The 27,794-nt window shown below is 40.2% G+C and overlaps 2 protein-coding genes across 2 annotated transcripts; one reads left to right on the top strand and one right to left on the bottom strand.

Annotated features, from left to right (window-relative positions):
• On the bottom strand, window positions 1-27,794 carry LOC129749368 (probable chitinase 10). Its single transcript, XM_055744331.1, has 10 exons — window positions 27,593-27,794; window positions 7,666-7,712; window positions 7,384-7,598; window positions 6,796-7,319; window positions 3,845-6,738; window positions 3,595-3,780; window positions 3,255-3,534; window positions 2,179-3,191; window positions 1,542-2,116; window positions 1-1,488 (listed from the first exon to the last, which is right to left on the bottom strand). The coding sequence occupies exons 2-10, from the start codon at window positions 7,690-7,692 to the stop codon at window positions 90-92; spliced, it is 7,113 nt and encodes a 2,370-aa protein (XP_055600306.1). The 5' UTR covers window positions 7,693-7,712; window positions 27,593-27,794; the 3' UTR covers window positions 1-89.
• On the top strand, window positions 17,600-24,230 carry LOC129741593 (uncharacterized). The gene is made up of 2 exons (XM_055733331.1): window positions 17,600-17,956; window positions 18,018-24,230. Exon 2 carries the CDS (start codon window positions 18,114-18,116, stop codon window positions 24,228-24,230), a length of 6,117 nt encoding a protein of 2,038 aa, XP_055589306.1. The 5' UTR covers window positions 17,600-17,956; window positions 18,018-18,113.

The raw sequence follows: 27,794 nt of genomic DNA, 5'->3' as shown, positions 1-27,794 counted from the left end.
TAGATAAGATCATGTTTTTATTATTATCAGTTCGTTTCCGCCTTCTACGGAATTACATATTACAAATGCCTACCACTGTTACTTATTGCTTAAGTACAATTTTCCTGCCTATTCGTGCTTATCCTTCCAAGCTCCTGGTTCATGGTTCTCAGTAACGGATGCTTCCCACATCCACAACGACCTCTAAAATCGTCCAAATCCAGCGCCCAGATCATACCACCTCCCAGCTTCATCTGCTTCAGATACTGAGTTTTTCTTCTGATTTCGTCGACATCGTCATACGAAACCCATTGTCCTCCACGGTGAGCGTATGGTCCTATACGTCCCTCCGGATCACGAGTCACAGTCCATCCGTGACGGTTCACCTTCTCACAAATTTCGTAGTAAGCCAAGAAACCACCCGCTCTTGTGAATTCGCCTGCCTCACCTGGGCCGTATGATTTTTCATTCAACCCATTCTTATTGTTGTCCGCCAAGGCGAAAGATTGTCCGTAACATGGCATTCCCATTACCAATTTTTGAGGCGGAGCGCCCTTTTCAATCCAGTAGTTGATGGAGAAATTAGCATTGAAATAATCGTATGTGTCACCAGGGTAGTAGTAGAGAGGAGCAACGTGCCCCGTTTGCTTGTCCCAGTTTCCGTGGAAATCGTAGGTCATAACTGCAATCCAATCGAAATATTCTGCCAAAACCGGAACATCATACCCAGCATCAATTACCATTTTACTAGGCGACACAGCCGCAGATAGCAACCACTTTCTTGGACGGAATTCAACTGCTAACTCTTTGACCAAGTTTGCAAAACCTTCCTTCTCATCAGGGAAACCTTTCTTACAGTCCACTTGCCAACACACCGGATATTCCCAATCCAGATCAAGCCCATCGAAATCATATTTTTCAATGAACTCAACGGCATGTTTGATGAATCTAGCACGTGCCGATGGACTACGCACTAAATTGCTGTACTTATCTCCCAATGAGTCATTCCAGCCACCCAAAGCGAGCGTAACCTTCGTTCCTTTCCGTTTGTGCTCAACTACTCGCTCATAAAACCGGTTGTCGATGTCCGCCCAAGAGTCATGAGTTTTGATAGTTAAACTTTCCCGATCTAGAACGGCGAATCCGTATACAATATGGGTGCACAAGTTGTCATCTATATCATCGGGCGTGTATTTTCCATCACCTTGGCGATACCACGCCCAATTTGTGAAGTAACAAACGACTTTGTATTCATTACTTCCTGTAAGTTCGACTTCGGGATCCTTGATTACAGGACGCGCAGGTTTTCTAGTTGTTGTAGTAGTCGGGTCCGGAGACCACCAAACCATAGATGTGGAAGACGCTGGGGGTGATTGGGTTGTTGTAGGACGTGTAGTTGCATGAGCAGGTCGCTTCGTACTGGTTGGAGTATCCGATTGCTTATTTTGGCAGTTAACGTTTTGAGGCCAATCGCAATGGTCTCCGCTCCAGTATAAACCAGCTGGGCATCTGTAAGACAAAATATTGTTAGGAATGCATTTGATAAGGAATACCAGATTTACCTTTGTTCGTAAAGTTTTCCATACTGACAAATATAGTATTTGTTACAATCAGACTTGTGGGGTATGAAAAGGCGTCCATCAGTGCAACTTTTTTTCTCTTCTGTATTGTCGATAACTTCTTGATAAGTAGGTGGTTCTGTATAGGCTGGGCGTGGAGTTGTCGTAGTTGTTCTTTTTGTAGCTTTAGTTGTACGTTTATGCATAGTCGTAGTGGGTCTTTCAGTCGTTTCTGTAGGTCGTCTTGTAGTCGTGCTGGTCGGTCGCTGTTCATCACGTTCAGGATCGGACTTCAAAATACATTTGGGTCCGGGACCAGGATAGTTTCGTAGCACCCTATTAATGGTTCTAAGAAGAGGATATTCCTCGCATTCGCAGAGGTTTCGGAAATCGTCCAAATCCAAAGCCCATATCATAGCACCACCAAGGCCCATGGCTTTAACGTATTCACTCTTGTGACGAATCATGAACTGATCATCAAATGAAACCCACTGGTCTCCCTTATACGCGTACGGTCCCATCCGACCCTTCCGGTCTCGCACTACTGTCCATTGTTTGTTTCTGATATTCATGCATATCTGCAATATACAAGATAAAATTATGACTGGATAACAATTTAACATAAAAAGTTTCAGATTACCTCATAATACGAGAGGAACCCGCGAGCCCTAGTAGATTCCCCTGCTTCACCTCCTCCATAGGTTTTAGCGTTAAGGTCATGATCATTATTATCTGCTAAAGAAAACGATTGTCCATACATTGGCATTCCCATAACAAGCTTCCGGGGATCAGCTCCTTGCTCAATCCAATAATGCACTGTGAAGTTGGCATTGAAAGTTTTATCGAAATCATCAGGATGCTCATACATCGGCGCAACATGTCCAGTTTTCTTGTCCCACTGACCGTGATAGTCATAAGCCATCACTGCAATCCAGTCCATGTAATTTGAAAGGGAAACTACGTCGTATCCTTCATCAATAACCTTTTTACTAGGTGAAACAGCCGACGATAACAACAATCCTTTTGGTTTGAATTTTTCTGAAAGTTCTATAACCAAACTAGCGAAACCTTCTTTTTCATCGGGGAAGCCCTTGGTACAATCAACTTGCCAGCAAACGGGATATTCCCAGTCCAAGTCAAGCCCATCAAAGCCCCATTTTTCGATAAACTCAATAACATCGGCTATGAATTTACTTCTTGCAGCAGCGTTTCTTACCAATCTGCTATACTTGTCTCCTGCAGAATCATTCCAACCGCCGATTGCAACAGTTACTTTCTTTCCTTTCCGTTTAAGTTCCACTACACGCTCGTAGAACCGGTTGTCGATGTCTGCCCACGAATCATGAGGCTTAATCACCAAATTATCCCTGTCCAATACCGCAAATCCGTACACAATGTGGGTACATAGTTCTGGATCGATATCTTCGGGAAGGTATTTTCCATTACCCTGACGGTACCACGCCCAATTAGTGAAGTAACAAACTACCTTATAATCGTAGTCATTTTCGATAGAATTTTCGTCCTGATCGTCGTTTGATGATACGTATTGTTGTCCATTAGATAAGACAGTAGATGTTGTTCCAGGCGGAACAACACTTGTTTTCACAGGTTCTGGCTTGGCTTCTTCTTTACTAGGCACTTCAACAATCGATGCTACAACAAGCAATAAAATATTTTTAAAGGTGAAACCTTAGAAAAAGAATCTTCAAAACTTACGGGTTGTTTCAGCTCCACTTGGAGCATCTCTCAAACCTTCACGAATGGCCGTCAAGAGCGGATGATGCCCTTGACCGCATCGATTTTTAAAATCATCCAAATCCAAAGCCCAAATCATACCGCCGCCTAGATTCATCGCTCTGATGAACTGAACTTTCCGAAGAAGCGTTTCCTTATCGTCGTACGATACCCACTGGTTGCCTTTGTAAGCGTATGGTCCCATGCGCTTTAGCTCATCGTGCACCACCGTCCATTCTTTGTTCTGAATTCGATCGCATATCTTTGGAGAAAATAAGGAATGTCATACTACTATGTAGCTTACTTCATAACATCTACAAACCTCATAATAAGCCAAAAATCCTGCTGCACGGGTATATTCTCCGGCTTGTCCAGCTCCAGGTGCCTTGGCATTCAGTCCATTATTTTTGACGTCGGCGAGCATGAACGATTGACCATAGAGCGGCATTCCCATGACCAATTTTCTTGAAGGTGCACCCAATTCCATCCAGTAGTTTATTGAATAGTTCTATTTGAAAAAAAATTTATAAATTTTGGAAATTATATATTTTTTAAACTAATCGAAATCTTACCGCATTGAAAAAATCTATTTCATCCTCAGGGTGGTAGTAAAGTGGTGCAACATGACCAGTCTTTTTATCCCACTGACCATGGAAATCGTAGGTCATAACTGCAATCCAATCGAAGTATTGTGCCAAAGTTGGCACGTCATAACCAGCATCGATGACAGTTTTACTAGGTGAAACTGCAGCAGACAACAACCAGCCTCTCGGCTTAAAAGCTGCGGATAGTTCTTTCACGAAACTAGCGAAGCCTTCTTTCTCATCCGCAAATCCTTTTTTACAGTCCACTTGCCAGCAAACTGGATATTCCCAATCCAAATCCAACCCATCGAATCCGTATTTTTCCAAGAACTCAACAACATGCTCTATGAAACGAGCACGAGCGGCCGCACTTCTTACCAAGCGGCTGTACTTATCGCCCATTGAGTCGTTCCAACCTCCTATGGCCAATGTCACCTTAACGCCCTTTTCTTTGGCAGCCACTACTCGACTGTAGAACTTATTGTCAATGTCTGCCCATGAATCATGCGTTTTAATGGTTAGAGACGAATAATCAAGCACTGCGAACCCATACACGATATGTGTACAAAGGTCCGTCCTTATATGATCCGGGGTATATTTACCGTAACCCTTCCTATACCATGCCCAATTAGTGAAATAGCATACCATTTTGTAGTATCCCGATAGAGGTTCCAACATGGGCATTTCAGTAGTAGTTGTAGTAGTCGTAGTGGTTCTCGAAGTAGTAGGTCTACTCGAAGGGCTGTCTATGTTTTGATCAATCTCGTCGATATCTCCTTCTTCTGCACCATCAACATCCTCAGTAGGAGTATTCTGTCGGCACTTCGCATTCGCTGGCCAGTCACAGATCATACGGTCCTGATTCCAGTGGAGTCCTTCAGCACAGCTGCCAACTTCCAGTCGATCCCAGTTACAATACAAGTACTGATTGCAGTTACCCGGGTAGGCAACGTAGGTATGACCATCGCAAGGATCACTCTCCGAAAGAACTTTGAATGGTGAGCTCTTCGTATATTTTACCAAGAGCTTGTAGTATTGGGATCTGCTTACACAGTTTACGTTATCTTCCCAATCACAGCTTTTCTCTTCCTGACTCCAGAACAAACCCGGCCCGCATTGTTGAGCGATCTTCTTTTCGTTGACGCAAATGTAGAAGCTGTCGCAGCTCTTATGCGGGTAGTATTGTCCATTGACACATTTTTCTGTGGGTCTTTGCAACGGTTTTTTGGTTGTCGTGACTGGTTTTTTAGAAGGCCGAGGATAGCTTGCCGATTGGGTAGGGCGGGCACTTGTCCATCGGGTTGGTCGTGCTGTTGACGTTGTAGTAGTAGTAGTAGTTGTTCTCCTACGACGAGTTGTTGTGGTAGCTTGGGTTGTAGTAGCCTCGAATGTTGGTGGAGCATCTGATTCTCTGGTGCACCTAGCTGATGCTGGCCAATCGCAAAGCTTTGCGGCATCGTTCCAATGAAGTCCTCCTGCGCAATACTGCTGCTTGAACTCGCCGTACACACAACGATAGTATGAATTACAGCTGGTTGGATGTGCTTTGTATTGGTGAGGTTCGCAAGGTTCTCCCTCCATCAGTTCTGGTTGTACGAGTCCTGGAACTGGAATAGTTGTGCCGACTGTAGTTGTTGGAGGTGCGGAAGTGGTTGTTGTAGATGTTGTTGTTGTGGTTGGCCTTGGCGTAGTGGTCGTTCTTCTCGTTGTTCGGCGGGTTGTCGTCGTTGTTGGTTCAGTTGTAGTTGTAGTAGTGGTACTTGTGCTTGTAGTTGTACTTCTAGTAGTGGTTGGTTCTTGCCATGATGGCCAAGACGTGGATTGTGAGGTAGCACCACCCCATCCTCCATTGTCTACAGGAGTAGTCATTTCAGCTGGAGGTGGTGTAACTGGTTTAGATGGTCGAGTACAATCTACATTGTTCGGTTGAGGAGTCTTGAGTCGCCCTAAAGCACGATTAATAGCGCTCAATACCGGGTATCTTTCTTCGCAGCACATATTTTGGAAATCGTCCAAATCAATTGTCCATGCTGCTATGCCTCCAAAGCCGTTTTTCATCACATACTGCCCTTTGAATGCTGCAGAAACAGGATCATCATAACCAACCCATTGATCCTTCCAAGTGGCATACGGAAAACGTTGTGACGAGTCACGACCAACTTTCCAATTTTGTTTGCGCACTCTTCGGCATATTTCATAGTAAGCCAACATCCCAGGTTGTCTAGTATCTTCACCGGCGTAACCAGGACCTGAGGCAGGGCTTCCAACCCCTGCAATATCATTTCCATTCCTACTGCGAGTTAGTGTAAAGGACTGTCCATAAAGAGGCATTCCCATGATCAACTTATTTTTTTGAGCTCCCATTTTCACCAGCAGCTGCATGGCATAATCAACATTGTATTGTGGATATTTCTCACCAGTCATTCCATAGAGTGGGCTCACGTGACCTGTTTCAGGTTCCCATGAGCCATGGTAATCATAAGTCATAATAGTCATGAAATCGACTATTTTGGACAATTGGGCTACTTCGTATGCCTCACTGATCACTTCTTTATAGCCAGAAATACTCATACTAACGAGCAATCCGTGTTTATCGAACTCTCGTCTCATCTCCATTATTAGTTTTGTGAGATTGGGCCTATCACTGGAAGGTCCCTTCGAACAGTCGCTTTGCCAACACACAGGGTAGTTCCAATCGAAATGTAAACCAGAAAATCCGTACGATCTTAAGAAACTAGCAGCATTACTTATGAAATTTTGACGCTTCTGGGATGAGCCTATCATAGTCGAATATTTATCACCAACCGAATCCGTCCATCCTCCAATGCCCAACAAAACCGGAACCTGTGAACCGCCAGCAGCCACCGTTCGTGAATATAAATCTAAAATGAAACTGAGTTAGTTCTTAGCCAAATAAGAATAACCTATTACAAAATTACTGTTATCAATATCGGCCCAAGGATCAAACTCTTTCATTTGAAAGCTAGCGGGGTCCAAAGATGCGAATGAATAAATAATGTGGGTGCACAATCGATTATCGATTTGCTCCGGGACAAACTGAGCATCATCCTTCCTGTAGAAAGCCCAATTAGTCATGTGACAAATCACTTTGTAGTCGCTATTACTTTGCTTGAAATTAGACAACTTTTGTGGCTGATTGTAGTACATAAAAGCTGGTGGTTGTCTAATCGCACTAGCATCAACCAACTGCTGGTAAGGAGATCCGAATCTAAATGGTTGCGGATTTTTAGAATCATATTGCATCGGGAAGGTGTAAGCCGCATATTTGTCGTGATGCATTGGCTTGGCTGGTGAACGATGATCGAAGTTTTCACCTGATTCAACTCTCTGCTTTTCCGAAGAAATCACGGACTTGACATCGCTTATGACTTCTTCAATGGCATTATCCATATCAAGGATACGGAATTCGACAGCATCTCGAAGCGGAACTCGGTCGTCAACTCTGTAAAATATGTTAAAAAGTGAGCTAGCGTGATGGTTTCTTAGAACAAACCCTCGGATCTTACAAATTCACCGGTGTACTTTCCACGGCGCTGCGCAGCGGTAGCGATTTGGTGCCAAACACATCTTGCTGCGTGTAGGCGGCCGTTTTCTCATAACTTCGAGCCGGAATAGCCTCGACGCTGTCACGTCTGAAACTGTTCTCTTCCGGTTGCACGTTCCGATATGCGTTGGCGACTGACGATGACCAGCAGCAAACCGCAAGGATAATCGACAGTGTCTATAAATTAGATAAAAAATTAAACGTGACATGCATGAATCACGGGGAACAAAGCGCGCCAACCTACCGATTTAAAGGGTTCTTGAGCCGTCATTGTCTGAGGTGCTCATTGATCTGTGAAAATAAAAGAAATAAAACATTTTTACTGCAGGTGCTTTGTTGTCGGAATGAATTCAGAATTATTTACACATTCTCTCACTTTTACTAATGACGCTTCAATTGTATTTTTTTTTAAATTGTCCTATCGTTTTTTTTCACTTCTCTTTATTTCAAAAGTTATATGCGGATAGATTTTTTTTTTTTTTTTTAATATGTCTTTATTTGTACCAATTCATCATTACATTTATATTACATTATTACATTAAATTAGGTGTTCAGTTCAATGATGAACTGTCCAGAGCCCTATAGTTTATTAATCACTATAATTTATTTATTTGAATTAATTTTGCTGAATGCAATCAAGTATTTTTATGTAGGAGAACATCCTGTAATGTCAAAAAATATTTTAAACTTACTACTAAAAACTAAAACTATCCTAAATTAAAACTAATTATAGAGAGAACGAATCTCTGCGATGGAAGACTGCATCGATTTGCCTCTGAAGTTGGAGATGATTTTGTTGGCCATCTCTTCGATCGATTCAATGCCCGCAATCCGATGAAGATCTTCGGTGCTGTGCCAAGGTGGAAGCCGCAAAATCATTTTCAGAACCTTGTTCTGAATCCTCTGGATGGCTTTCTTCCTCGTCGCGCAGCAGCTAGACCAAATCGGAACTGCATACATTATCGCTGGTCGGAAGACTTGCTTATAAATAAGCATCTTATTCTTCAGGCACAGTCGGGATTTCCTATTGATGAGAGAATAAAGAGATTTAGTGTATTTATTACATTTAGATTGAATATCTTCAATGTGATTTTTAAAAGTAAGATTCCGATCAAGTGTGAGTCCCAAGTACTTCACGTGATCAGACCATTCTAATGAAATATGAAATATAGTTATGGAATGATTTTCATTAGGTTTTAAAAATTGAGCTCTTGGCTTATGGGGAAATAAAATAAGTTGAGTTTTGGAAGCGTTAGGAGAAATTTTCCACATTTTCAAGTAATTCAAAAAGGAATTTAAATTTTGTTGCAATCTACTGCGTACCACCCGTAAATTTCGACCTTTGGCTGAAAGCAAAGTATCATCAGCAAATAATCTTCTACCTTTTCCTTCTGGTACATCAGGAAGATCAGAAGTAAAAATATTGTATAAAATCGGCCCAAGTATACTGCCCTGAGGGACCCCAGCTCTAATGGGAGTCCTTTCAGAGCATGAATTTTGATAGCTTACTTGTAAGGTTCGGCTAGTCAAATAATTTTGAATAATTTTGGTGAGATATACAGGAAAATCAAATCGAGCTAATTTAGCTACTAAACCTTTGTGCCAAACACTGTCAAAAGCTTTTTCAATATCAAGAAGAGCAACACCAGTTGAATAACCTTCAGATTTGCTAGCGTTAATCATATTAGTTACACTCAAGAGTTGATGTGTAGTAGAATGTCCATGACGAAAACCAAATTGTTCATCAGGGAAAATAGAATTCTGATTAATGTGAATCATCATTCTATTCAAAATAACTCTCTCAAATAGTTTACTTAAAGAAGGAAGCAAACTAATTGGTCGATAACTTGAAGGCTCTGAAGCACTTTTTCCAGGTTTCAAAATTAGAGTTACTTTGGCATTTTTCCATTTATTGGGAAAATAAGCCAAGTGAAAACATTTATTGAAGATTTTAACTAAAAAATTTAAAATGCTTTCAGGCAACTTTTTAATAAGAATATAGAAAATCCCATCTTCCCCCGGAGCTTTCATATTTTTAAATTTTTTGAAAATCAATTTAAGTTCATCAATATTTGTCTCACAGGAACTTTCAAATACATTTTGCTTAGAAAAAATATCATCAAATTCAAGGGAAATTTGAGCATCAATTGGACTAACAACGTTTAAATTAAAATCATGAGCAGACTCAAACTGTTGGGCTAATTTTTGAGCTTTTTCTGCGTTAGTTAAAAGAAGTTTATCCCCATCTTTCAAAGTAGGAATTGGCTTCTGGGGCTTTTTCAGAATTTTAGTTAATTTCCAAAACGGCTTTGAGTAGGGTTTTATGTCCTCTACTGCTTTAGCAAAATTTTCATTACGGATGAAATTTAAACGACGTTTGATCTCTTTTTGAAGGTCGCAATAAATAAATTTCAAATAAGGATCCCTAGTACGTTGATATTGGCGTCGACGAATGTTTTTCAGTCGTATCAAAAACTGAAGATCACCATCAATTAAAGGTTGATTAAATTTATGTTTAACTTTGGGTATTGAAGCGGCTTTAGCATTGACTATTGAAGTTGTCAAATTTTCTACAGCCAAATCAATATCTTCAATTGAATTCAGTGGAACGTTTACATCTAAATTACGTTCAATAAAATTCCTATATCGCTCCCAGTCAGCTTTTTGAAAGTTAAAAGTTGATTTTAAAGGGTTTTCAATGGGACTTTGGGATAAAGAGAAAGTTACTGGAAGGTGGTCTGAATCGAGGTCCGCATGAGTAACTAATTGACTACAATGCTCGCCTAAATCCGTTAGAACCAAATCAATTGTGGAAGGATTTCTAATCGAAGAAAAACAAGTATGCCCATTAGGATATTCAACAGTATTATAACCTGCAGAGCAGTCATTAAATAAAATATTCCCATTTGAATTTGATGAAATATTATTCCAAGATCGGTGTTTTGCATTAAAGTCACCAATAATAAAAAATTTAGATTTGTTTTTGGTGAGTTTTTGTAAATCTCCCTTCAAAAAATTTTTCTGTTCACCGCTGCATTGAAAAGGCAAATATGCGGCAATAATTATAATTTTCCCCATAGACGTTTCTAATTCAATTCCAATTGTTTCTAAGACTTTGGTATTGAAAGAAGGAAGAAGTCTAAATTTGAGACGACTATTGATGACAATAGCTACACCCCCACCTTGTCGATCAAGTCGATCATTTCGCAGAATTTTAAAGAAAGCATTGCTTTTCAAGTTATTGTCCGGCTTTAAAAAAGTTTCAGTGATGACAGCAATATGTATGTTTTGAGTTTTCAAAAATAAAAAGAATTCATCTTGGTTAGCCAGCAAAGATCTAGCATTCCAATTCATAATATTTAAACATCTATTTGGATCCATGAGGGAATCGTAAAGTCATAATAATTTTGTTAGCATAATTAAAAGAAGTTTGGAAAGCTTCAAACATTGAATTTGCTTTCAACATAAGTTGCATCATTTCCATTAAATTTTGATGCAAAAATTTTAATTTTTCCTCAGTAATCTCACCCAAATCAACAAAATTGTTAGGATCAGAAAATGAAGGAGAAGAACAAGTATTTGAATTTCGGGGATTTTCCCAAGCCTTCGCATGAACGTTGAGACTTGGTTTTTTCCCATTTTTATTAGTTAAACCTGAAGAGGGAAACCCATTTTCAACCACCTCTGAGAACGATAAACAACGAGTCTGTGGCGCAGAATCAGCACAGGTAACATTAAAAACACTTCGGGTATTACCCAGCCGTGATTCCAATGTAGGCCGAGGCTGACCGCGAACAGGCAGGTTGTTTGCCGGCCCGACGTGTGAAGACGAAAAAGAGGAAGGAGGAGAAGAAACTTTTCTGGAAATTTTGGGATTTTTCCTAGAAGCAATAATTTTTGCCCTGATGGGACAGTCTAGCGAATTCGAGGAATGATTACCTGCGCAATTTGCACACTTGAAAAATTCTGTTTGTGGCTTATCACCACCAAAAAGGCATTTAGATTTTTCATGATCGAATGAGCCGCAAAGCATGCATCTGGCATTCATTCTACAATTTTTAGTGCCGTGACAAAAAGCTTGACAACGACGACATTGCGTAATATTTTGAAGGAAATTGGTTGAAGATTTTCGAAAAGGTTCGAATTTGACTCGACAATGAAACATAAGACGAGCCTTTTCAAGAATTTGCAAATTGTTAACTTGATCCTTTTTAAAATGGATCAAATAAAGCTCAGGAGCAAAACCAACACTACTGATATTATTCGTGTTGGTTCTTTTCCTCATTTGAATTACTTGAATCGGAGAAAAACCTAACAAAGAATTTAATTCAGTTGTGATCTCATCCGGTGTCTGATCGCCGGTGAGACCACGAAGTACAACTTTAAAAGGACGATCACTTCTAGTATCGTACGTAAAAAATTGGTGTTTTTTATTATTCAAATAATTTAAAATTTTTTGAAAATCATTAAAAGATTCCGCCAAAATTCGAGCAGTTCCCCTTCGACCGATCTGAAAAGAAATCTTCACATCCTTGACGGAAGTGACGATTTCTTTTCGAAAGGCATTGAAGTCAGGAATCGTGACCGTAATTGGTGGAACCTTTTCGTTTTTAAGAGTATAAGAAGAAGAAGGTTTCTTAGTACTCTTATCAGAATTAAATATGAATATTTCCTCATCACCGATGTTATGAAGAACATCGAATGAATTGGAAATTTCAACTTTTTTGGGCGAGGGACCTGAATTAGTTTCGGCAATTCGCTTTCTACCAGCTCTTGAGCCGGCCGATGACTTCCCCATGCTGGAAAGAAAAGAGAAAATATGAATAAAAGAAAATGAAAATAATTTTAGCACTGAAAAGTGCTGATGGAAAAACAGGTAAAGAAAAAATAAATAATGTAAAAATGTTCCTGCAGGTACACAGCAACGATACGATGCTCCGGCGTACGTGTTGACGGCTCAACGGTACAGATGGAAGTGAGATAGATTTTTTAATTTATTTGAGTACTTGTCATAATTATTGATTTAGAAAATCAGTGAACTTCTTTCTGGGAAACTAATTTTGAACATCACAAGTGGTTTTTTGAGATATCGTCAAATACAGAAGGTCATCGAATAAGTTTTTTGAGCAGTATTACAAAAATTCAGGAAAGTCCGAGTTGGAGACTCAAAAGCAGCTCGAAATCAACTATTCGACTAAAATTCATATGATAAGCCGTTGAAGGAGTCTTAGAGGATTTAGAAGTCTGCTAATTCATTCTAATTTTCACTATTCATAAGGTGAAGTTGATTGATTCCATGAAGGTAGGGAATATAAGAGGTTTATCAAGCGCAAATAAAAAATTTGGATTGGAGAAGTGATTTTTTTTAGTTGTTTTTACCAGTTCATCTAGTTGACTCATAAATACGCCTGATTTCATTTTTGCAAGAAAAAAGCTGACCACTGTAGAAATAAACAAAATACGGTGGTCAAATCGTGCGCAAAATATAAGAACCGCTAGCGGGAAGATATTTTGAAAAAATCAAGTAAAAGACAGCAAAACGAACTCTCAACCGGGCACCTGGCAAATTTCCAGCCAAAAATTTTTCATTGAAAAGTCTTGCCTGAATGTTCCGGAGGTGAACAAAGAGAAAATATTGATTAATTTGATGTGTAACACTTGAGGTGGCTGACGATTTGTGAAAGTTATAAATCAGTCAGTGTTACATAGTTATTGATACAATGAATGGCTGAATATACAAAGAAGGATGCCTCCAAATGCGACATTTCTATTGATCCTACAAAGTTTATACTATGTTTTGGTTGGATCTGGAATGGTCCAATTACTTAAAAACAAAGTTGGAGTGATTAGAAGTTGAATATGTTGTTTTTGTGTCGAAGGAGGACTATCTGCTAGAATGGTCATAACTTCGATAAAATTAAAAGTTTTGAGTTGTTATGAAAATCAAGCTTCAGGAAACAAAAACAAGTTTTTTTTATTACTTTTTTTGTTTCCTGAAGCTTTAATTTTTTTAAAGAGTGGTTCAACTAGTTCACCGATAGAAACATTAAAAGATCTTGTCGGGACTCTTGACCTCAACATTGGCACTTCTTTCTGTCTTCCCGTACACAAACTTTGTCGGTCTGAATGGTTGGGCGCGAGAAACCAGTTTGCAAAACCGGCACGTGCTCGATCCAAAAGCCATGCACAGACGACAGGTTGGTGTCTGTTATTGGTGTACAGGAATAAGCAACGCATAAGCAAATCACCGCTCTACAACTGATCCCGCTATCGGAGAATCGTAGATGAAAATAAAAAAAAAACTTAAGAATGGGAATCCACACCACACCCCCAAGTGGTTCCAATCGTTCTTGATTTCTCGTTTTCTTTTTGTAGTTTGTTGTGACTGTTTGTTTATGGGTCATTGGGTTAGCGAAATTGTTCGGCGAAAGCTCGGGAAAGGTATTGCGTTCATTTTAAAGATATTTTTTGAGCATTTATGGTGTACTGAAGAGCTGTGTATATTTAAGGAAATAGAATTTGTCTGTTTTATCTCTAGCTTATTTCAATCATTTTTTAAAGTTACCAAATTTCCTGAAAAGGACTTTAACAATAATTGCCAGCAATATGCTAATGATAAAAAAAAATCCTTATAAGTGACAGTAATGTCGAGGTACTATGACAGAGTCATCTCGGAAACATTATGGATTATATAAAATATATTGTTATTATAATCTCCACCTACATTGCGAAAAAAAAATAAATTTTGCAACTGCCATAATGCCTATTTAATTTTTTTTAGATAACTTGTACGTAAAACTCAATACTTCCAATAAATAGAGTAATCCCTCCTATAACAACTAAACGCGTTAAACATATTAATAAATGTTATCTAAAAAGTCGTAAGAAACTCGTATTCAAAATTAGAACCCAGACATTTGCGGCATAAACTGCGGTTTAATTTAAAAGGAATCTCTCGATTTCTTTATCCACTTACTGGTGTATTATATACATATTTACAATAGGGTGGTAGCCAAATGAGTCATGTCGAATTCCGAAAACCGACCATATACTAATTTGTACATTTTGTATATAGGCCCAAAAACCTGACCTGTGCAAAATTTCAGCTCAATTGGATTTGAATTAGGAGTGTTTCAAAGCCCCCCAAGTTTCGGTTTTTTGACAGTTTTGCCCTCAAAAATCACCTAAAGGGAGACCAAAGGAAATCGGAAAAATGGAAATTTGAATATTGATGTCAAATGACATGAAAATGCATGAAACATCGAAATCTGATGTTATCTCGAAAAAATTGTTTTTTCAATAATCGACTTAAGGATTTCGAAAATCATCTAAAAGGGGTCTAAAGGAGATCTGGAAAATCAAAATTTTAATGTTGATGCCAAATGACTTAGAAAGTCGAGTTTTGGCCAAAAACTTTTTTTCGAGACAACGCCAGTTCTCGTTGTTTTATACATTTTTAAATCATTTGACATCGAAATTAAATTTTTTTTTCCATTTTTATGGTCCCAACTTAGGAACGAAACTTTGAGCGCTTTGGGACTACCCCTAAATTTTATTCAGGACAAAACTTATAACTTTCGAAAAATAACGCAGAAATAATTAAATGCCTTAAAATGCGGTGAATAGAGAAAGAAATGGACAAAATTATTGAGATTCAAACTACAAATAATTTTCTTTTAAATTTAAAGTCTACATCCTTAATTTATAGAGTAACATGAAACATGAATTGAAATTGCATTATGGAGCTTGAAAACATTGTTAACATATCTATTTGATGTTTAAATATATCCAAGGCCGGATTAAAGGGGGGGCAAAAGGGGCAATTGCGCCGGGCCCCCCGGCTCAAGGGGGCCCCTCGAGGAAGAAAAAAAATAACATTACTTCAATCATTCCGCATTAAGCTCTTGAAATCTAGTCAAACTAGGATTTAAAAGAGAAAATTTGAATTAATACGTAAAATATAACAAATAAGGGGGTCCCAGTGAAATAAAATCTCTTACAGTTTCACTATAATATAAGTTAAGGGGGCCCCCAAGAATGAAAATTGCAAAATTTTGTCCATATTTATATTGGTTGGGTAAATCAGAACAAATTTTTCTAAGCCGAGCAAAATCTGGGCATTTGGTTTTGATCTTTTTTAAACAAAAAACGAACAAATCAAATTCAAATCAAATTATCAAAAAAAAAAAAAAAAACAAGAACAAAGTGACCAAAACCAAACATCTTTAATTTTCATTTCTTTATCGATACTTGTCAACAACATTCGAATTGTTTTAAAAATTCCTCCAAAAAAAAAGATAGCTGAAGAAAATTGAGACCGATTTGTGTTTTGTTTGAGGCAGATCATAGTTTGCTTCACTCGTCCGGTGAAAACTTTTAAAAATCAAGAAAATATTCCAGGAGCTATTAGCGAATCAATCATTATTTTTTGAATATGAAATATTTTTTTAACATTTAAAAAAAGTTATGATTTTAACGACTGCTAACGAGGACTACAATAAAAATAAAATCGAACATTTTATAATACTCACTTTATAAGCATGCAAAAGTATTAGTATGAAAAATGCTAAATTATTGTTAGCACTTTTATTTTAAAATTATCCTCTACTTAAGCAAATATCAGAAACCAGCATGTTATTTTCTTGTAGATCAATTTCAAACTATTTTTATTATAAAAATATACTCATAGTTGAATTTCGACTTTCATTGAGTTATTCTCTAAATATGAATATGATTTAAATCTTATCTTCTTCCAGATTTATGATTCTGTGTTTTGAGCATTCTGCCATATATAGAAGAACTATTTCACAAAATTTTCTGTTATTTATTGAATATTTTATCTGGAGAATCTTATCCTTTATACAAAATTGTTAATCATCCGCATTATTTTTTTAATTTCAAACAAATTGCATGAAAACTTTTTTTTTGAGATATCAAATTGAAATAAAACATTTGGATTTCAATTATAAATTTTGCAATTCCTGCTTTTGCCCTGATTGTAGCTTTGTTTCTGAATTTTGAATTTAAAAATGCATTTGTTATTTATTTCTCGAATCTGTGATCTTTCACAATTTCAAACTAAATATTTGATCATGCCCGTATAAAATCGGATAATCGGGAAATACACTGAACTCGTTTCTGGGATGGCATATGAAAAAAAAATATATTCACAGGGGCCCCCCGAGAAAAATTGCCCAGGGCCCTCCGAAGGCTTAATTCGGCCCTGAATATATCGTTATATATCATACCATGACAATAGTGATGTGCCATTTCTGTATGTTTGGTGTACCATGAAAGATACTGTGATACTTTGAAATATACTGTGATATGTTTTTAGCGAAATAAGAAAGAACAAAGGAATTTCAACAATACATTTTTTGGCACATTAGTTAATCGTGGACACTTACAGACCAATGTCTTGGATCACTTACAATTGTAGAAAATAATGTTGAAGGTTATTTTTTTAAAGTAGATTTCAGAAGATTCTAGCTTTCAGTTTTTACTGGAAATCTTTATAAATAATTGAATTGTAATGTAATTGAAATAACATGTTACACATATGTAATTAAAACTCCGATTACGGGTCGACATCTGCATATGAAGTGAAGTCAGAAATTCGTTTTTTACCTTAGAGTAATTTCTCGAATCGACGAATCTTTAAGCATTGAAAATTTCAATTAATACGTAGCAAAGTTACGAGTTTTATGCTAGAATTTAACATTTCGAACCTTTTGTGAACTTTTTGACGAATATTTGATCCGGTTTTCACAGAATTTGAATCTCATTTACATAACCAAAAAAGCGAATATGATTGACGATAATTAGTTTGTTGGATTTAAAACTATTGATTCTGATCCTTACAAATCCTAAAATTTTTCTTTTTAAGAATGAGTTGCACATTGAACTGAAATTTCTCGAAAAATGCTGATTAGGTTTTGTTCGGTCTGGTGGAATTCCGAAAATTTGTCCTCCTGTTTAAAATAAAAAATCAGCAAATATATTAGATGAAATATTAAAGAGCCAATCTTACTAAATCTCTTAGTAGATGTGGTTAAAATCAACGAGGAACCATCAATGAATTTCTAACCTTAATTCACACGGTGAAATCAAAACAGTTTCTAAACTGAATTTGTTGAGCGTGTAACTGCGCGACTCGGCAGCCCTGTCGGAAAGTGAGACGGAGACCGGTGATTGGTGATGGGGAGTAGGATAAACAAAAATAAAAGAAACAAACTAAAATTTGGCTCGTCATTGCGTGCTTAGTGCAGGAGTGATTTGTAAAATTATCTTATTAAGCTAAAATAGTACGGTTAGTGCTGAGTAGTACGGATTAACATTTACTGGAGGACGTTGTACATTTAAAAACCGTAACAGCAACAGAATCTAACCTACAAAAACAGTTCCGATTGATACAGTTAGTTCGTGAAACAAGATAAAACCATTTGAATTGGTTTCGAGCTGATAGCAAAAAAGCAGCGATTTAATTTCTTGATCCCGGTACACCGACGTTACTGTCCGATAAAAGAAAACTTAATGTAAGTTTGAAGAAATTTGTTATTCCTAATCGCTTAACTAACAATAAAAAATATCTTTTAGCTTCAAGCTGCTATACAAGAAAGGCTGCTCTGAGGATTCGTTTAATTATCCGAACATTCTTGAAGATTAACGAATCTTCGTGGACAAAACCTGGCAATGTCGGATCCGGCGAATGAAACGCTGACGAATGTCGAAAAATCGACTGAAAATCGGAACTGTATGTACTGCGAGGAGGACGATAGTGCGGATAACATGGTCCAATGCGACATGTGCAACTTTTGGAGCCACTATCGGTGTGCAGGTGTCACTGACGCGGTGAAGAAATTACCCTGGAACTGCAAGAAGTGCAGTAATATGCTGAACGTTCCGAAAATAAGGAAACCGGTCAAGAAAGTTGTTTCCAAACGGACAGGCAGTGCCAAGAGCGATGCCGGGTCGGACTCCGGAAGACTACGAGAAGGTCGAGTATCCCTTCAAGAATCCCTGAGTCTATTGGAACAGGAATCGGCTGCGATCGAGCAGCAACTGGAGGAGGAACAAGTGTTGCATGATAGACGTTTGGCGCTTGAACGTTCTATAAACGAAAAAAGAAGAGCGCTGCACCAAAGGCAGCAAGCGGAAAAGCTTCGGCAGGAAAAGGAGCAGTTGGAGTTGGAACTAGCGGATCATAAGGACTTCCTGATCCGCCAGAAACAAATGCGGGATCAATTCCAGAAGATGAAAGCGGATTTAAGTCGGGAATTCGAAACGGAGAGCGAAAATGAGTCGCAAGATCCGGATGTTGGTTCGGACAAGACGAAGCGCTGGGTGGAGAAGCAGAACGATCCCCGTGGAGCTTACTCCAAGGAAGCTGCTGCCGTACCGAAGTTGCTCAAGGCCGGACGCGAGGCGTACAACGAACGGCATGGTGTTATAGTTCCAGAGCCAGAGAAATATGCTCGCTCGGTAAAACAACATCAACAGGAACAGTTAGGAGTTTCTTCGAAAACTGATATCCGTCCAAAATGGGATACGCCGGTGAAAACGACTTCCGAACAACGTTTCAAATTATTATTGGAACAGCGTTTGAAAGAAACCGGGTATGGATCCAGGGAGGAACCGGAAATAAACGAACCGGAGGATTTAGAGCTGAAGGAGCTTGAAGAGGCTTTCATTAAGAAGTTGTTGGAGCGCAAAGGTAACTTTGAATCGAGTGTACCAGCATGTCACTTGAGTGCTGGACCAACCAAGGAGCAACTGGCTGCGCGTCAAGCTGCATCGAAGCACCTTCCTACTTTCCGCGGAGAGCCCGAGGTCTGGCCACAGTTCATAAGCTGCTTCGAATACACTACAGCGGCTTGTGGATTCACAAATGTGGACAATCTAAAAAGACTCCAGGACAGTCTACAAGGATTGGCGAAGGAAGCTGTTCAAAGCAGATTGCTCATGCCCGAATCTGTGCCGGAAGTGATCGAGGATCTGCGACAACTATTCGGCAATCCGGAGAAGCTGCTGAAGTCGCTTGTGACCAAAGTGCGGAAGGTGCCAGCCCCACGAGTGGACAAACTGGAATCTTTTTTGTATTTTGGGATCACTGTCAAACAGTTGTGTGATCACTTAGTGGCAGCGAAACTGCAGGATCACCTGAGCAATCCCATGCTCGTTTCGGAACTGGTGAACAAGCTACCATCCGAATATCAGCTGGAGTGGATTCGTTTTAAGAGAGGTAAGATTGGCCTTCCTCTCTGTATGTTCGCCGATTTTATGAATGGAATCGTGTCGGAAGTTTCTGAACTGGCCGATTTCAAGGGAGAGCAGAAAACCGTGATGGATGAAGGGAGAAACCGGTATAAAAGGAAAGAGCGAGTGAATGCTCACGATGTTAAAGTGTTCCCGCCTTCGCAGAATACTACACCCGTGAAATCCAGAAGACCTTGCCCGATGTGCAATCGCACGGACCACAAATTGCGGTTCTGTGACGACTTCGCCTCAATCTCGTTGTTTGATCGTCGAAAGCTGGTTGACAGGCTGAAGTTGTGCAACCTTTGCCTGAGTGACCATGGTAAAATAAAATGTACTTTCAAGGTCCGGTGCGAGATACGAAGCTGCAGAGGAGCACACCATACGCTGTTACACTGCAATGAAGAAGCCGTCAACGTCACCGTCGCTGAGTGTAATCCACATCATAAGAGAGATCGGTCAGTAATCTTTCGAATGATACCGATTACTCTGTACCATGGGGGAAATGCAGTCGAAACGTTGGCGTTCCTGGACGAGGGAGCTTCAACAACACTCGTTGAGAGCTCATTAGCTGATTCGTTGGGCGTCAAGGGTATTCCGGAACCCCTGGTCATCCTGTGGACAGGAAATGTCAAGCGAACCGAAGAAAATTCAGTAAAAATCGACCTACTGATATCCTCGGTAGATTCTCGACGGAAATTCATGCTGTCATCCGCCCATACCGTGGGAGAACTGAAGCTGCCATTGCAGAAGGCGAGTTACGGAAACATCGTAGAAAAGTATCGACACTTAAGCGGAGTCCCTTTGTCGAGCACCAAGATGGAGGTTCCCAGAGTTCTCATCGGTCTTGATAACCTACACTTATTCGCCCCTCTGGAGTCCAAGGTTGGTGCCCCGGGAGAACCGATTGCCGTGCGCTCAGCGCTGGGTTGGGCAATCTACGGTCCCGACTTGAGATCGGAACAGCGACATAGCTACTTCAATCACCATCTGGTTCAGAGTTTGAATAATCGGGAGCTTCACGATCTGATGGCGGAGCAGTACGCTCAGGAGGAATTGCCTTCACCGTTTGGTCAGTCTATGGAATCAGAGGAAATACGCAGAGCCCGGGACATCCTAGAATCGACCACCGTCCGTGTAGGCGACCGCTTCGAAACGGGACTCATCTGGAAACAGGAACCCGCCTTTCCTGACAGCTATCCAATGGCGTTGAATAGACTGAGGAGTCTTGAGCGACGGTTCAACCGAGAGCCACATCTGCAACGGAATGTAAACCAACAGATCGAATACTACCTGACCAAAGGCTACTGCCACAAGGCCACGAAAGAGGAACTGCTGAATACCAATCCTTCTTCCGTGTGGTATCTTCCTCTAAACGTAGTACTTAATCCGAAGAAACCACATAAGATACGCTTGGTGTGGGATGCAGCGGCCAAATCCCAAGGAGTTGCCCTCAATTCATTCCTACTCAAAGGCCCCGACCTACTGGCATCACTTCCGGCAGTCATCAGCAAATTTCGAGAGCGTCGAGTTGCCGTGGGAGGTGACATAAAAGAAATGTACCATCAGCTCAGGATAAGAGATGCAGATAAGCAAGCGCAAAGGTTTTTGTTCCGTTTTCCGGAAGATGATCATCCAACTGTGTTCGTCATGGATGTGGCCACCTTCGGTGCTGCCAGTTCTCCGTGCTCGGCGCAATACATCAAGAACCTCAACGCCCAGCAGTTCTCTACAAGTTATCCAGCAGCAGCAGCAGCCATAGTTCACCGTCATTACGTCGACGACTACTATGACAGTTTCGACACCGAAGAGGAAGCTATCAAGCGGGCCAAAGAGATACGTTTTATTCACTCGAAAGGTGGATTCGAAATCACAAACTGGACATCTAATTCCACTGAAGTTCTTCGAAGCCTGGGTATTGACGGTGGCTCCAGAGAGTCCATCCATTTGAACCGAGATAAAGCAACACACTATGAACGGGTTCTCGGCATCATGTGGGATACACAGAACGATGAGTTCTCTTTTGCAGTACCTACAAACGTAGCTGCTACTGATGCAGCACCACCGAAGAAGCGTGAAGTCCTAAGCACGGTCATGTCTTTGTTTGATCCGATAGGACTGTTGGCTCCTTTTACAGTGCTTGGAAAGATGCTCATGCAGGACCTGTGGCGAGCGGGTTGCGAATGGGACCAGCAAATCGGCGGAGAGTGTTTAGAAAAGTGGCGACAGTGGGTCGCAATGTTTTCTCGGGTCGAGGGTGTTCGGATTCCAAGATGTAACTTTGGGTCGACACCTTCTGACCAATTTGGCCAAATTCAGCTCCACATCTTTACAGACGCTGGGGAAAATGCCTTTGGATGCGTCGCGTATCTGAGGATTTGCGTAGAGGAAAACGTAAAATGTTCGTTGGTGCTGGCTCGATCGAAAGTGGCACCGATTAAACAACTTTCCATTCCACGGCTTGAATTGAAGGCAGCAGTCTTGGGAGCGAACCTGAGTCTCGCTGTCAGGAACAATCATTCTCTTCCTATAGGCCAAACTTACTTCTGGAGCGATTCTCAAACCGTTCTCTCCTGGATTCAATCTGATCAACGTCGTTATCAACCCTTCGTCGGCTTTAGAATCGGAGAAATTCTGAGTCTCTCCAAGTTGACGGACTGGCGTTACGTTCCGACCAAACTGAATGTAGCAGATTCGCTCACCAAATGGGGTCGTCTTCCAAATCTTTCGAGCGATGGTTCTTGGTTTCGTGGCCCGGAGTTCCTGTACCAGCATCCCTCGAAATGGCCTCAGCAAAATCTTCCCGCAGCAAATACAAGAACAGAAATCAAAGCAATACATCTTTTCCATGGTGTTGAGCTTCCGAGTTGCTTTATCGACGTGACCAGATTTTCGAAATGGAATGTTGTAGTTCGCACAGTGGCGTGCATTTTTCGATTCATCTCCAACTGTCGGCGCAGAGTTGCTGGCAAACCCATCGAAGCTGTCCTGTCAATTCCAAAGCTCAAAAGGCTTATCAAGGTTTATGTTCCGTTTGTAGTTGTTCCGTTGCGGCAAGACGAGCATCGATGTGCAGAAAATGCTCTATTCAGGTTGGCTCAAAGCGATTCGTACAGCGACGAAATCAAGACACTGCAGAAGAATGCAGAGCTACCTTTCCAAAACTGGTTTCCACTAGAAAAATCCAGCCCTCTCTACAAGCTAGTGCCCTTGATCGACGCCCATGGTGTGTTGAGGATGGAAGGTCGCTCTGAAAAGGCGGAGTTCCTCCCCTTCGATCTTCGATTCCCGATTATTCTACCAAGATCCCACTGTATCACGGATCTTTTGGTTCAACAATACCACGAGAGGTTTGGACACGGATATCGAGAAACGGTGAAGAACGAAATCAAGCAACGTTTTGTGATAAGCGGTCTCACCAACTTGATAAAACGAGTCGAGAGAAGCTGTGTGTGGTGTAAAGTCCGAAAATGTCTGCCGAAGAATCCCAAAATGGCTGCACTGCCCGTCCAAAGATTAACCCCCTTCAAACGTCCATTTACTTTCGTTGGTCTTGACTATATGGGTCCAGTTGAAGTCGTCGTTGGTCGCCGCCGAGAAAAACGCTGGGTCGTGGTGTTCACGTGCATGGTTGTCAGGGCGGTACATTTAGAAGTTGCCCATAGTCTTACCGCACAATCATGCATAATGGCGATCCGTCGTTTCATTAGCCGCCGAGGTCCCGCCTCGGAATACTTCTCGGACAACGGGACGAACTTGCGAGGAGCGAGTAAGGAGATAGTCCAACAAGTACGGGAAATTGATAATGTTTGCGCCGACGAATTTACGACTGCTATCACGAGTTGGCACTTCATCCCACCAGGAACACCCCACATGGGAGGGGCGTGGGAGAGGATGGTGCGCTCGGTGAAGCAGGTCATGACAGCCTTAGACGACGGACGTCGACTGAACGATGAAATTCTCCTAACAACGCTAGCTGAAACTGAGGACATGATCAACAGCCGGCCCCTTACTCTTGTATCTACGGATCCAGTGGTAGGTGCACTTTGTCCCAATGTATTCCTGCGTGGTTCAGATCCTAACGAGCCGCATGAAGTCATCAAACCTACCAACCCTGCAGAGGCCCTTCGGGATGCTTACAAGCGATCGCAGCAGCTGGCTGACGACTTATGGAAACGGTGGATAAAAGAATACGTGCCGACAGTCAACCAGCGATCCAAGTGGTTCTCTGAAGCAGATCCTCTTAAGAAAGGAGATCTCGTGTACGTGGTAGATGGAAATCGACGTAAGGCATGGGTACGAGGAATCATCGAGCAGCCGATCATATCCGGTGACGGACGTGTACGGCAGGCATTGGTGCGCACATCGGGTGGTGTTTTCCGACGCGGAACGACTAATCTAGCAGTGCTAGAGATCGATGGTAGTACGGAAGGTGTTCAAAATGTGGGTCCAGAGAGTGCCGCTCACCATGCAACTTTTAAAATTAGCGGTAACTCTGATCCGGTGGCTCCAGAGAGTGGTTCCGGACCAGGTTTACGGGTGGGGGACTGTTGAGCGTGTAACTGCGCGACTCGGCAGCCCTGTCGGAAAGTGAGACGGAGACCGGTGATTGGTGATGGGGAGTAGGATAAACAAAAATAAAAGAAACAAACTAAAATTTGGCTCGTCATTGCGTGCTTAGTGCAGGAGTGATTTGTAAAATTATCTTATTAAGCTAAAATAGTACGGTTAGTGCTGAGTAGTACGGATTAACATTTACTGGAGGACGTTGTACATTTAAAAACCGTAACAGCAACAGAATCTAACCTACAAAAACAGTTCCGATTGATACAGTTAGTTCGTGAAACAAGATAAAACCATTTGAATTGGTTTCGAGCTGATAGCAAAAAAGCAGCGATTTAATTTCTTGATCCCGGTACACCGACGTTACTGTCCGATAAAAGAAAACTTAATGTAAGTTTGAAGAAATTTGTTATTCCTAATCGCTTAACTAACAATAAAAAATATCTTTTAGCTTCAAGCTGCTATACAAGAAAGGCTGCTCTGAGGATTCGTTTAATTATCCGAACAGAATTTACGTCTTAAAAATCAATCTAATTTTTTGAACATCATAGGGTTTTACAAAGTTTATGATATATGTACATTCACATAAGATTCAAATATTACCGTCTTTGTGACTTGAATTTGCTTAATTGCGGCTGCTTTGAATCATTTATACGAAATGTACCATTTAATGAAAATGAGTTTTACATAATTTCCGGTAAAATAAAATTCTTCAAAAAGCAATATGTTTCAGATGGTAAATAACTTATTTGGTCTTATATCATGACTGCTTTTAATAAAAATCATAAATTACCCAAATCGGTACTTTATCTATTTCATTTCAAACTTGCGCATTTTGCTTAGGCTTTTTCTAAAAGTTCTGATTGACTTTAAAATTGTTTTTTTCGCTAGCGAGATATAAAAGTGCAGGTAACAAAAAAAAATTGAAATCTTAAATATGCTATTTTTTTTTGCTTCGGTTATAGTTGTTTTAATGTCTTTTTGTCATTCGTGACTTATATCAACGATGAAGTTGGCGGATAGTCATTGAAAAACTTATCCGGCACAACTGTGATCGATGTTTACTTTTTTGTTTTTGAGAAGCGGAAATTTCGTGAAACAATGCGGGAAATGCAAAATTAAAATTGAGTGGCCATTTTCATTCTAAAAATCTATGACCAAATCTGTGACGCCTTTTCAACATAGATTCTGTTAGAAAGATTTTTTTGGTCATGTTTTTTTAAACAATACATTCTAAAGTTTTTCAAGCATTTCCATTTAAAATTTATGCATTTTAATACAATCCGAAATAAACTTACAAAACCAGAACAATATACAGATCGTATACGAAATCTGTCACAATTTAAAAAAAAATCAGTCTGTGATTGTGACTTACAGAGGCAAAAACTTGCTTAACAACACTGTGCGTTTACAGATATTTGTCCTCAACCTGGCTATAAATTGGTAGTCATACTTCATCGAAGTCGTTTTATTATCGGACATTGAACTTACTCGTTGTCATTCTAAGTTGTACCATAACTTGTGAAAATGTGAATGTGTGAAATGTCAGCCCTTTCAACGACTTCCAAATTATAAAATTGAGCTCACTGCACCCTAAAAGCTCCCAACACACCCCAAGGGGGCGATAGGGAACACTTTAAAAATCACCGACTAATCTACGCTCATGCATGATCGTTTCTTTTCTACCTTTCTTTTAACGAAAACTAATCTTCGGAGCTTTACTGTTTCCTTAATACGTATTGGATTAGGCTGTGCATTTAGAAGCAGTCCTATAAAAGTTTTAGGGAAATATAATTTTTGCTATATTTTTTTCTTGTTTGAATGAATGATTGAATGAATGAATGAATAGGGGAGAGTTGGGGGCGTCGTCAATAATTTTGAAGTGAGTTGAGATGTAAAATTTTGATCAACTGCCATCGTACTCATCGGCTCTCACAATAGCCGTATTTTCACATAGGCCATTCGAGAAGATAAATGTACATCTAATGTTTTTTTAAGGTTTCATAATTTACGTCGGTGTGGATTATAACTTTTTTACATAAATCATGTTTATATGCTAAGGCTCGTGAATTTGTCGTGAAATTTCACATTAAAAGAAAAATTTTCTTGAAATTTTAATAAGTTACTCAACCGCCTCTTAATTGCAAATTTAAGCTGGAGAATCATTAACTCAGTAGCTTAAAAACAATGCCATTTTTTTCCCTAAGGCTGAAAATCTTTCATCTGATCGGGGGGTTGAATGACAAACTTAAAACGGAATCGTTGAGAATATTGCTAAACCGATTAATCTGCATTAATTCCGCTCCTGCACACATGATGTCAACGCACTCCTTCGGATTGCTGGCAGAGCGTTCGCAAACCAGTTTCTCTTAGCATTATTCGATTATTTATCAGCAACGACGCCACACCCGAAGTGGAAGCATCCCGCGAGTCCTGGGATGCGCGAACGTCAATCTACGCAAAAAAGACACACATAAGCTGAACCAGTTCGCGAAACTTGATATCATCGCCGCGCCGGGTTCGGGATCAGAAGGAGAAGATAACGATCTGGTGACAAACAAAATCCCAATTTGAATTTATAATCCCACGGGCACCGGTTCTTTCACCTCGTTCTTCGCACAGGCGCGGGTCTCGAAGATTCTGACAAGTTTTGCACCGTTGAACCGTTCTTCGAGATTCCGATATGATGAAGCGTAAATATACATAACTATGTCACTAGTGGGCTTCATAACGGTAAAAAGACCATTTTTGTGTTGTCCCCCAAGTGCCTTTTCCACGAACCTTATGGCGCTTCGAATTTCACGCATTGACAATATTCACAGTATTGGCACAGTTTATGGTACAAGAGCTCTTATTGTAAGAAGATGATCTTCGCGATTCAGGCGATCGCAATTGGGCACACCTTAATCACTTCCTCAGTATAATTGGTTTTTTCAAGTGCAACAACTTCCATGCATTTGTCTCCCACAACTCAACAATACGTGCAACGGTAGATCAGTTTCAAAAAATTGATATGCGCAAGCAAAGTTCACTGTCTCACGCGCATCGAACACAATAGATCACCTTTGCATAGATACCTACGTTGCACGTAAGTACGTTTTCCATTTGAATAATTATTATGTTACCGGAATAATAATTAAAACACGCATTGACCGTTCAGCGCGGTTCCTCTTATTCTACGAACGAATGAGGCGGCATTCCATGTTCGGCTTTGCCTCCCTAGCTTATTCCAGAAATAGAAACTCAAAACACATTTTTCGTTTTCAGGACACCTTCAATCGGGTCAATCACTTTTACTAAACGTATGCTTTTGTAATTTGAGACACGTTTTGCAGAACAACCATGATACTAACATATTTTTATTTCACAATAAATCCAACTGGAATATCCGGACGTTATTTTCCGATGCAAGCTCCTGATCTTCAACGGCGAGTTTCCAATGGCAGGATCAGCCAAGTTCTGTGGCCTTATTTGCAGTTCACAATTCACTTAAACATTTATTCAAATTTTAATTTAATATTTCCACGGCGACGCGGCAGCTGACAACGGAACGAC

Source organism: Uranotaenia lowii, chromosome 2 (genome assembly GCF_029784155.1).
Source record: "Uranotaenia lowii strain MFRU-FL chromosome 2, ASM2978415v1, whole genome shotgun sequence".
Lineage (NCBI taxonomy): Eukaryota > Metazoa > Arthropoda > Insecta > Diptera > Culicidae > Uranotaenia > Uranotaenia lowii.
The sequence above is the reverse complement of the archived record's forward strand: the minus strand, read 5'-3'. Positions and strand labels throughout refer to the sequence as shown.

Coding starts and splice junctions, on each gene's coding strand:
- LOC129749368 (XM_055744331.1), bottom strand. CDS start 7,692: ATGACGGCTCAAGAACCCTTTAAATCG. Junction 6,739..6,795: donor TTGGGCCGATATTGATAACA/GTAATTTTGTAA, acceptor GTTTCATTTTAG/ATTTATATTCACGAACGGTG. Junction 1,489..1,541: donor GGAAAACTTTACGAACAAAG/GTAAATCTGGTA, acceptor TTTGTCTTACAG/ATGCCCAGCTGGTTTATACT.
- LOC129741593 (XM_055733331.1), top strand. CDS start 18,114: ATGTCGGATCCGGCGAATGAAACGCTGACGAATGTCGAAAAATCGACT.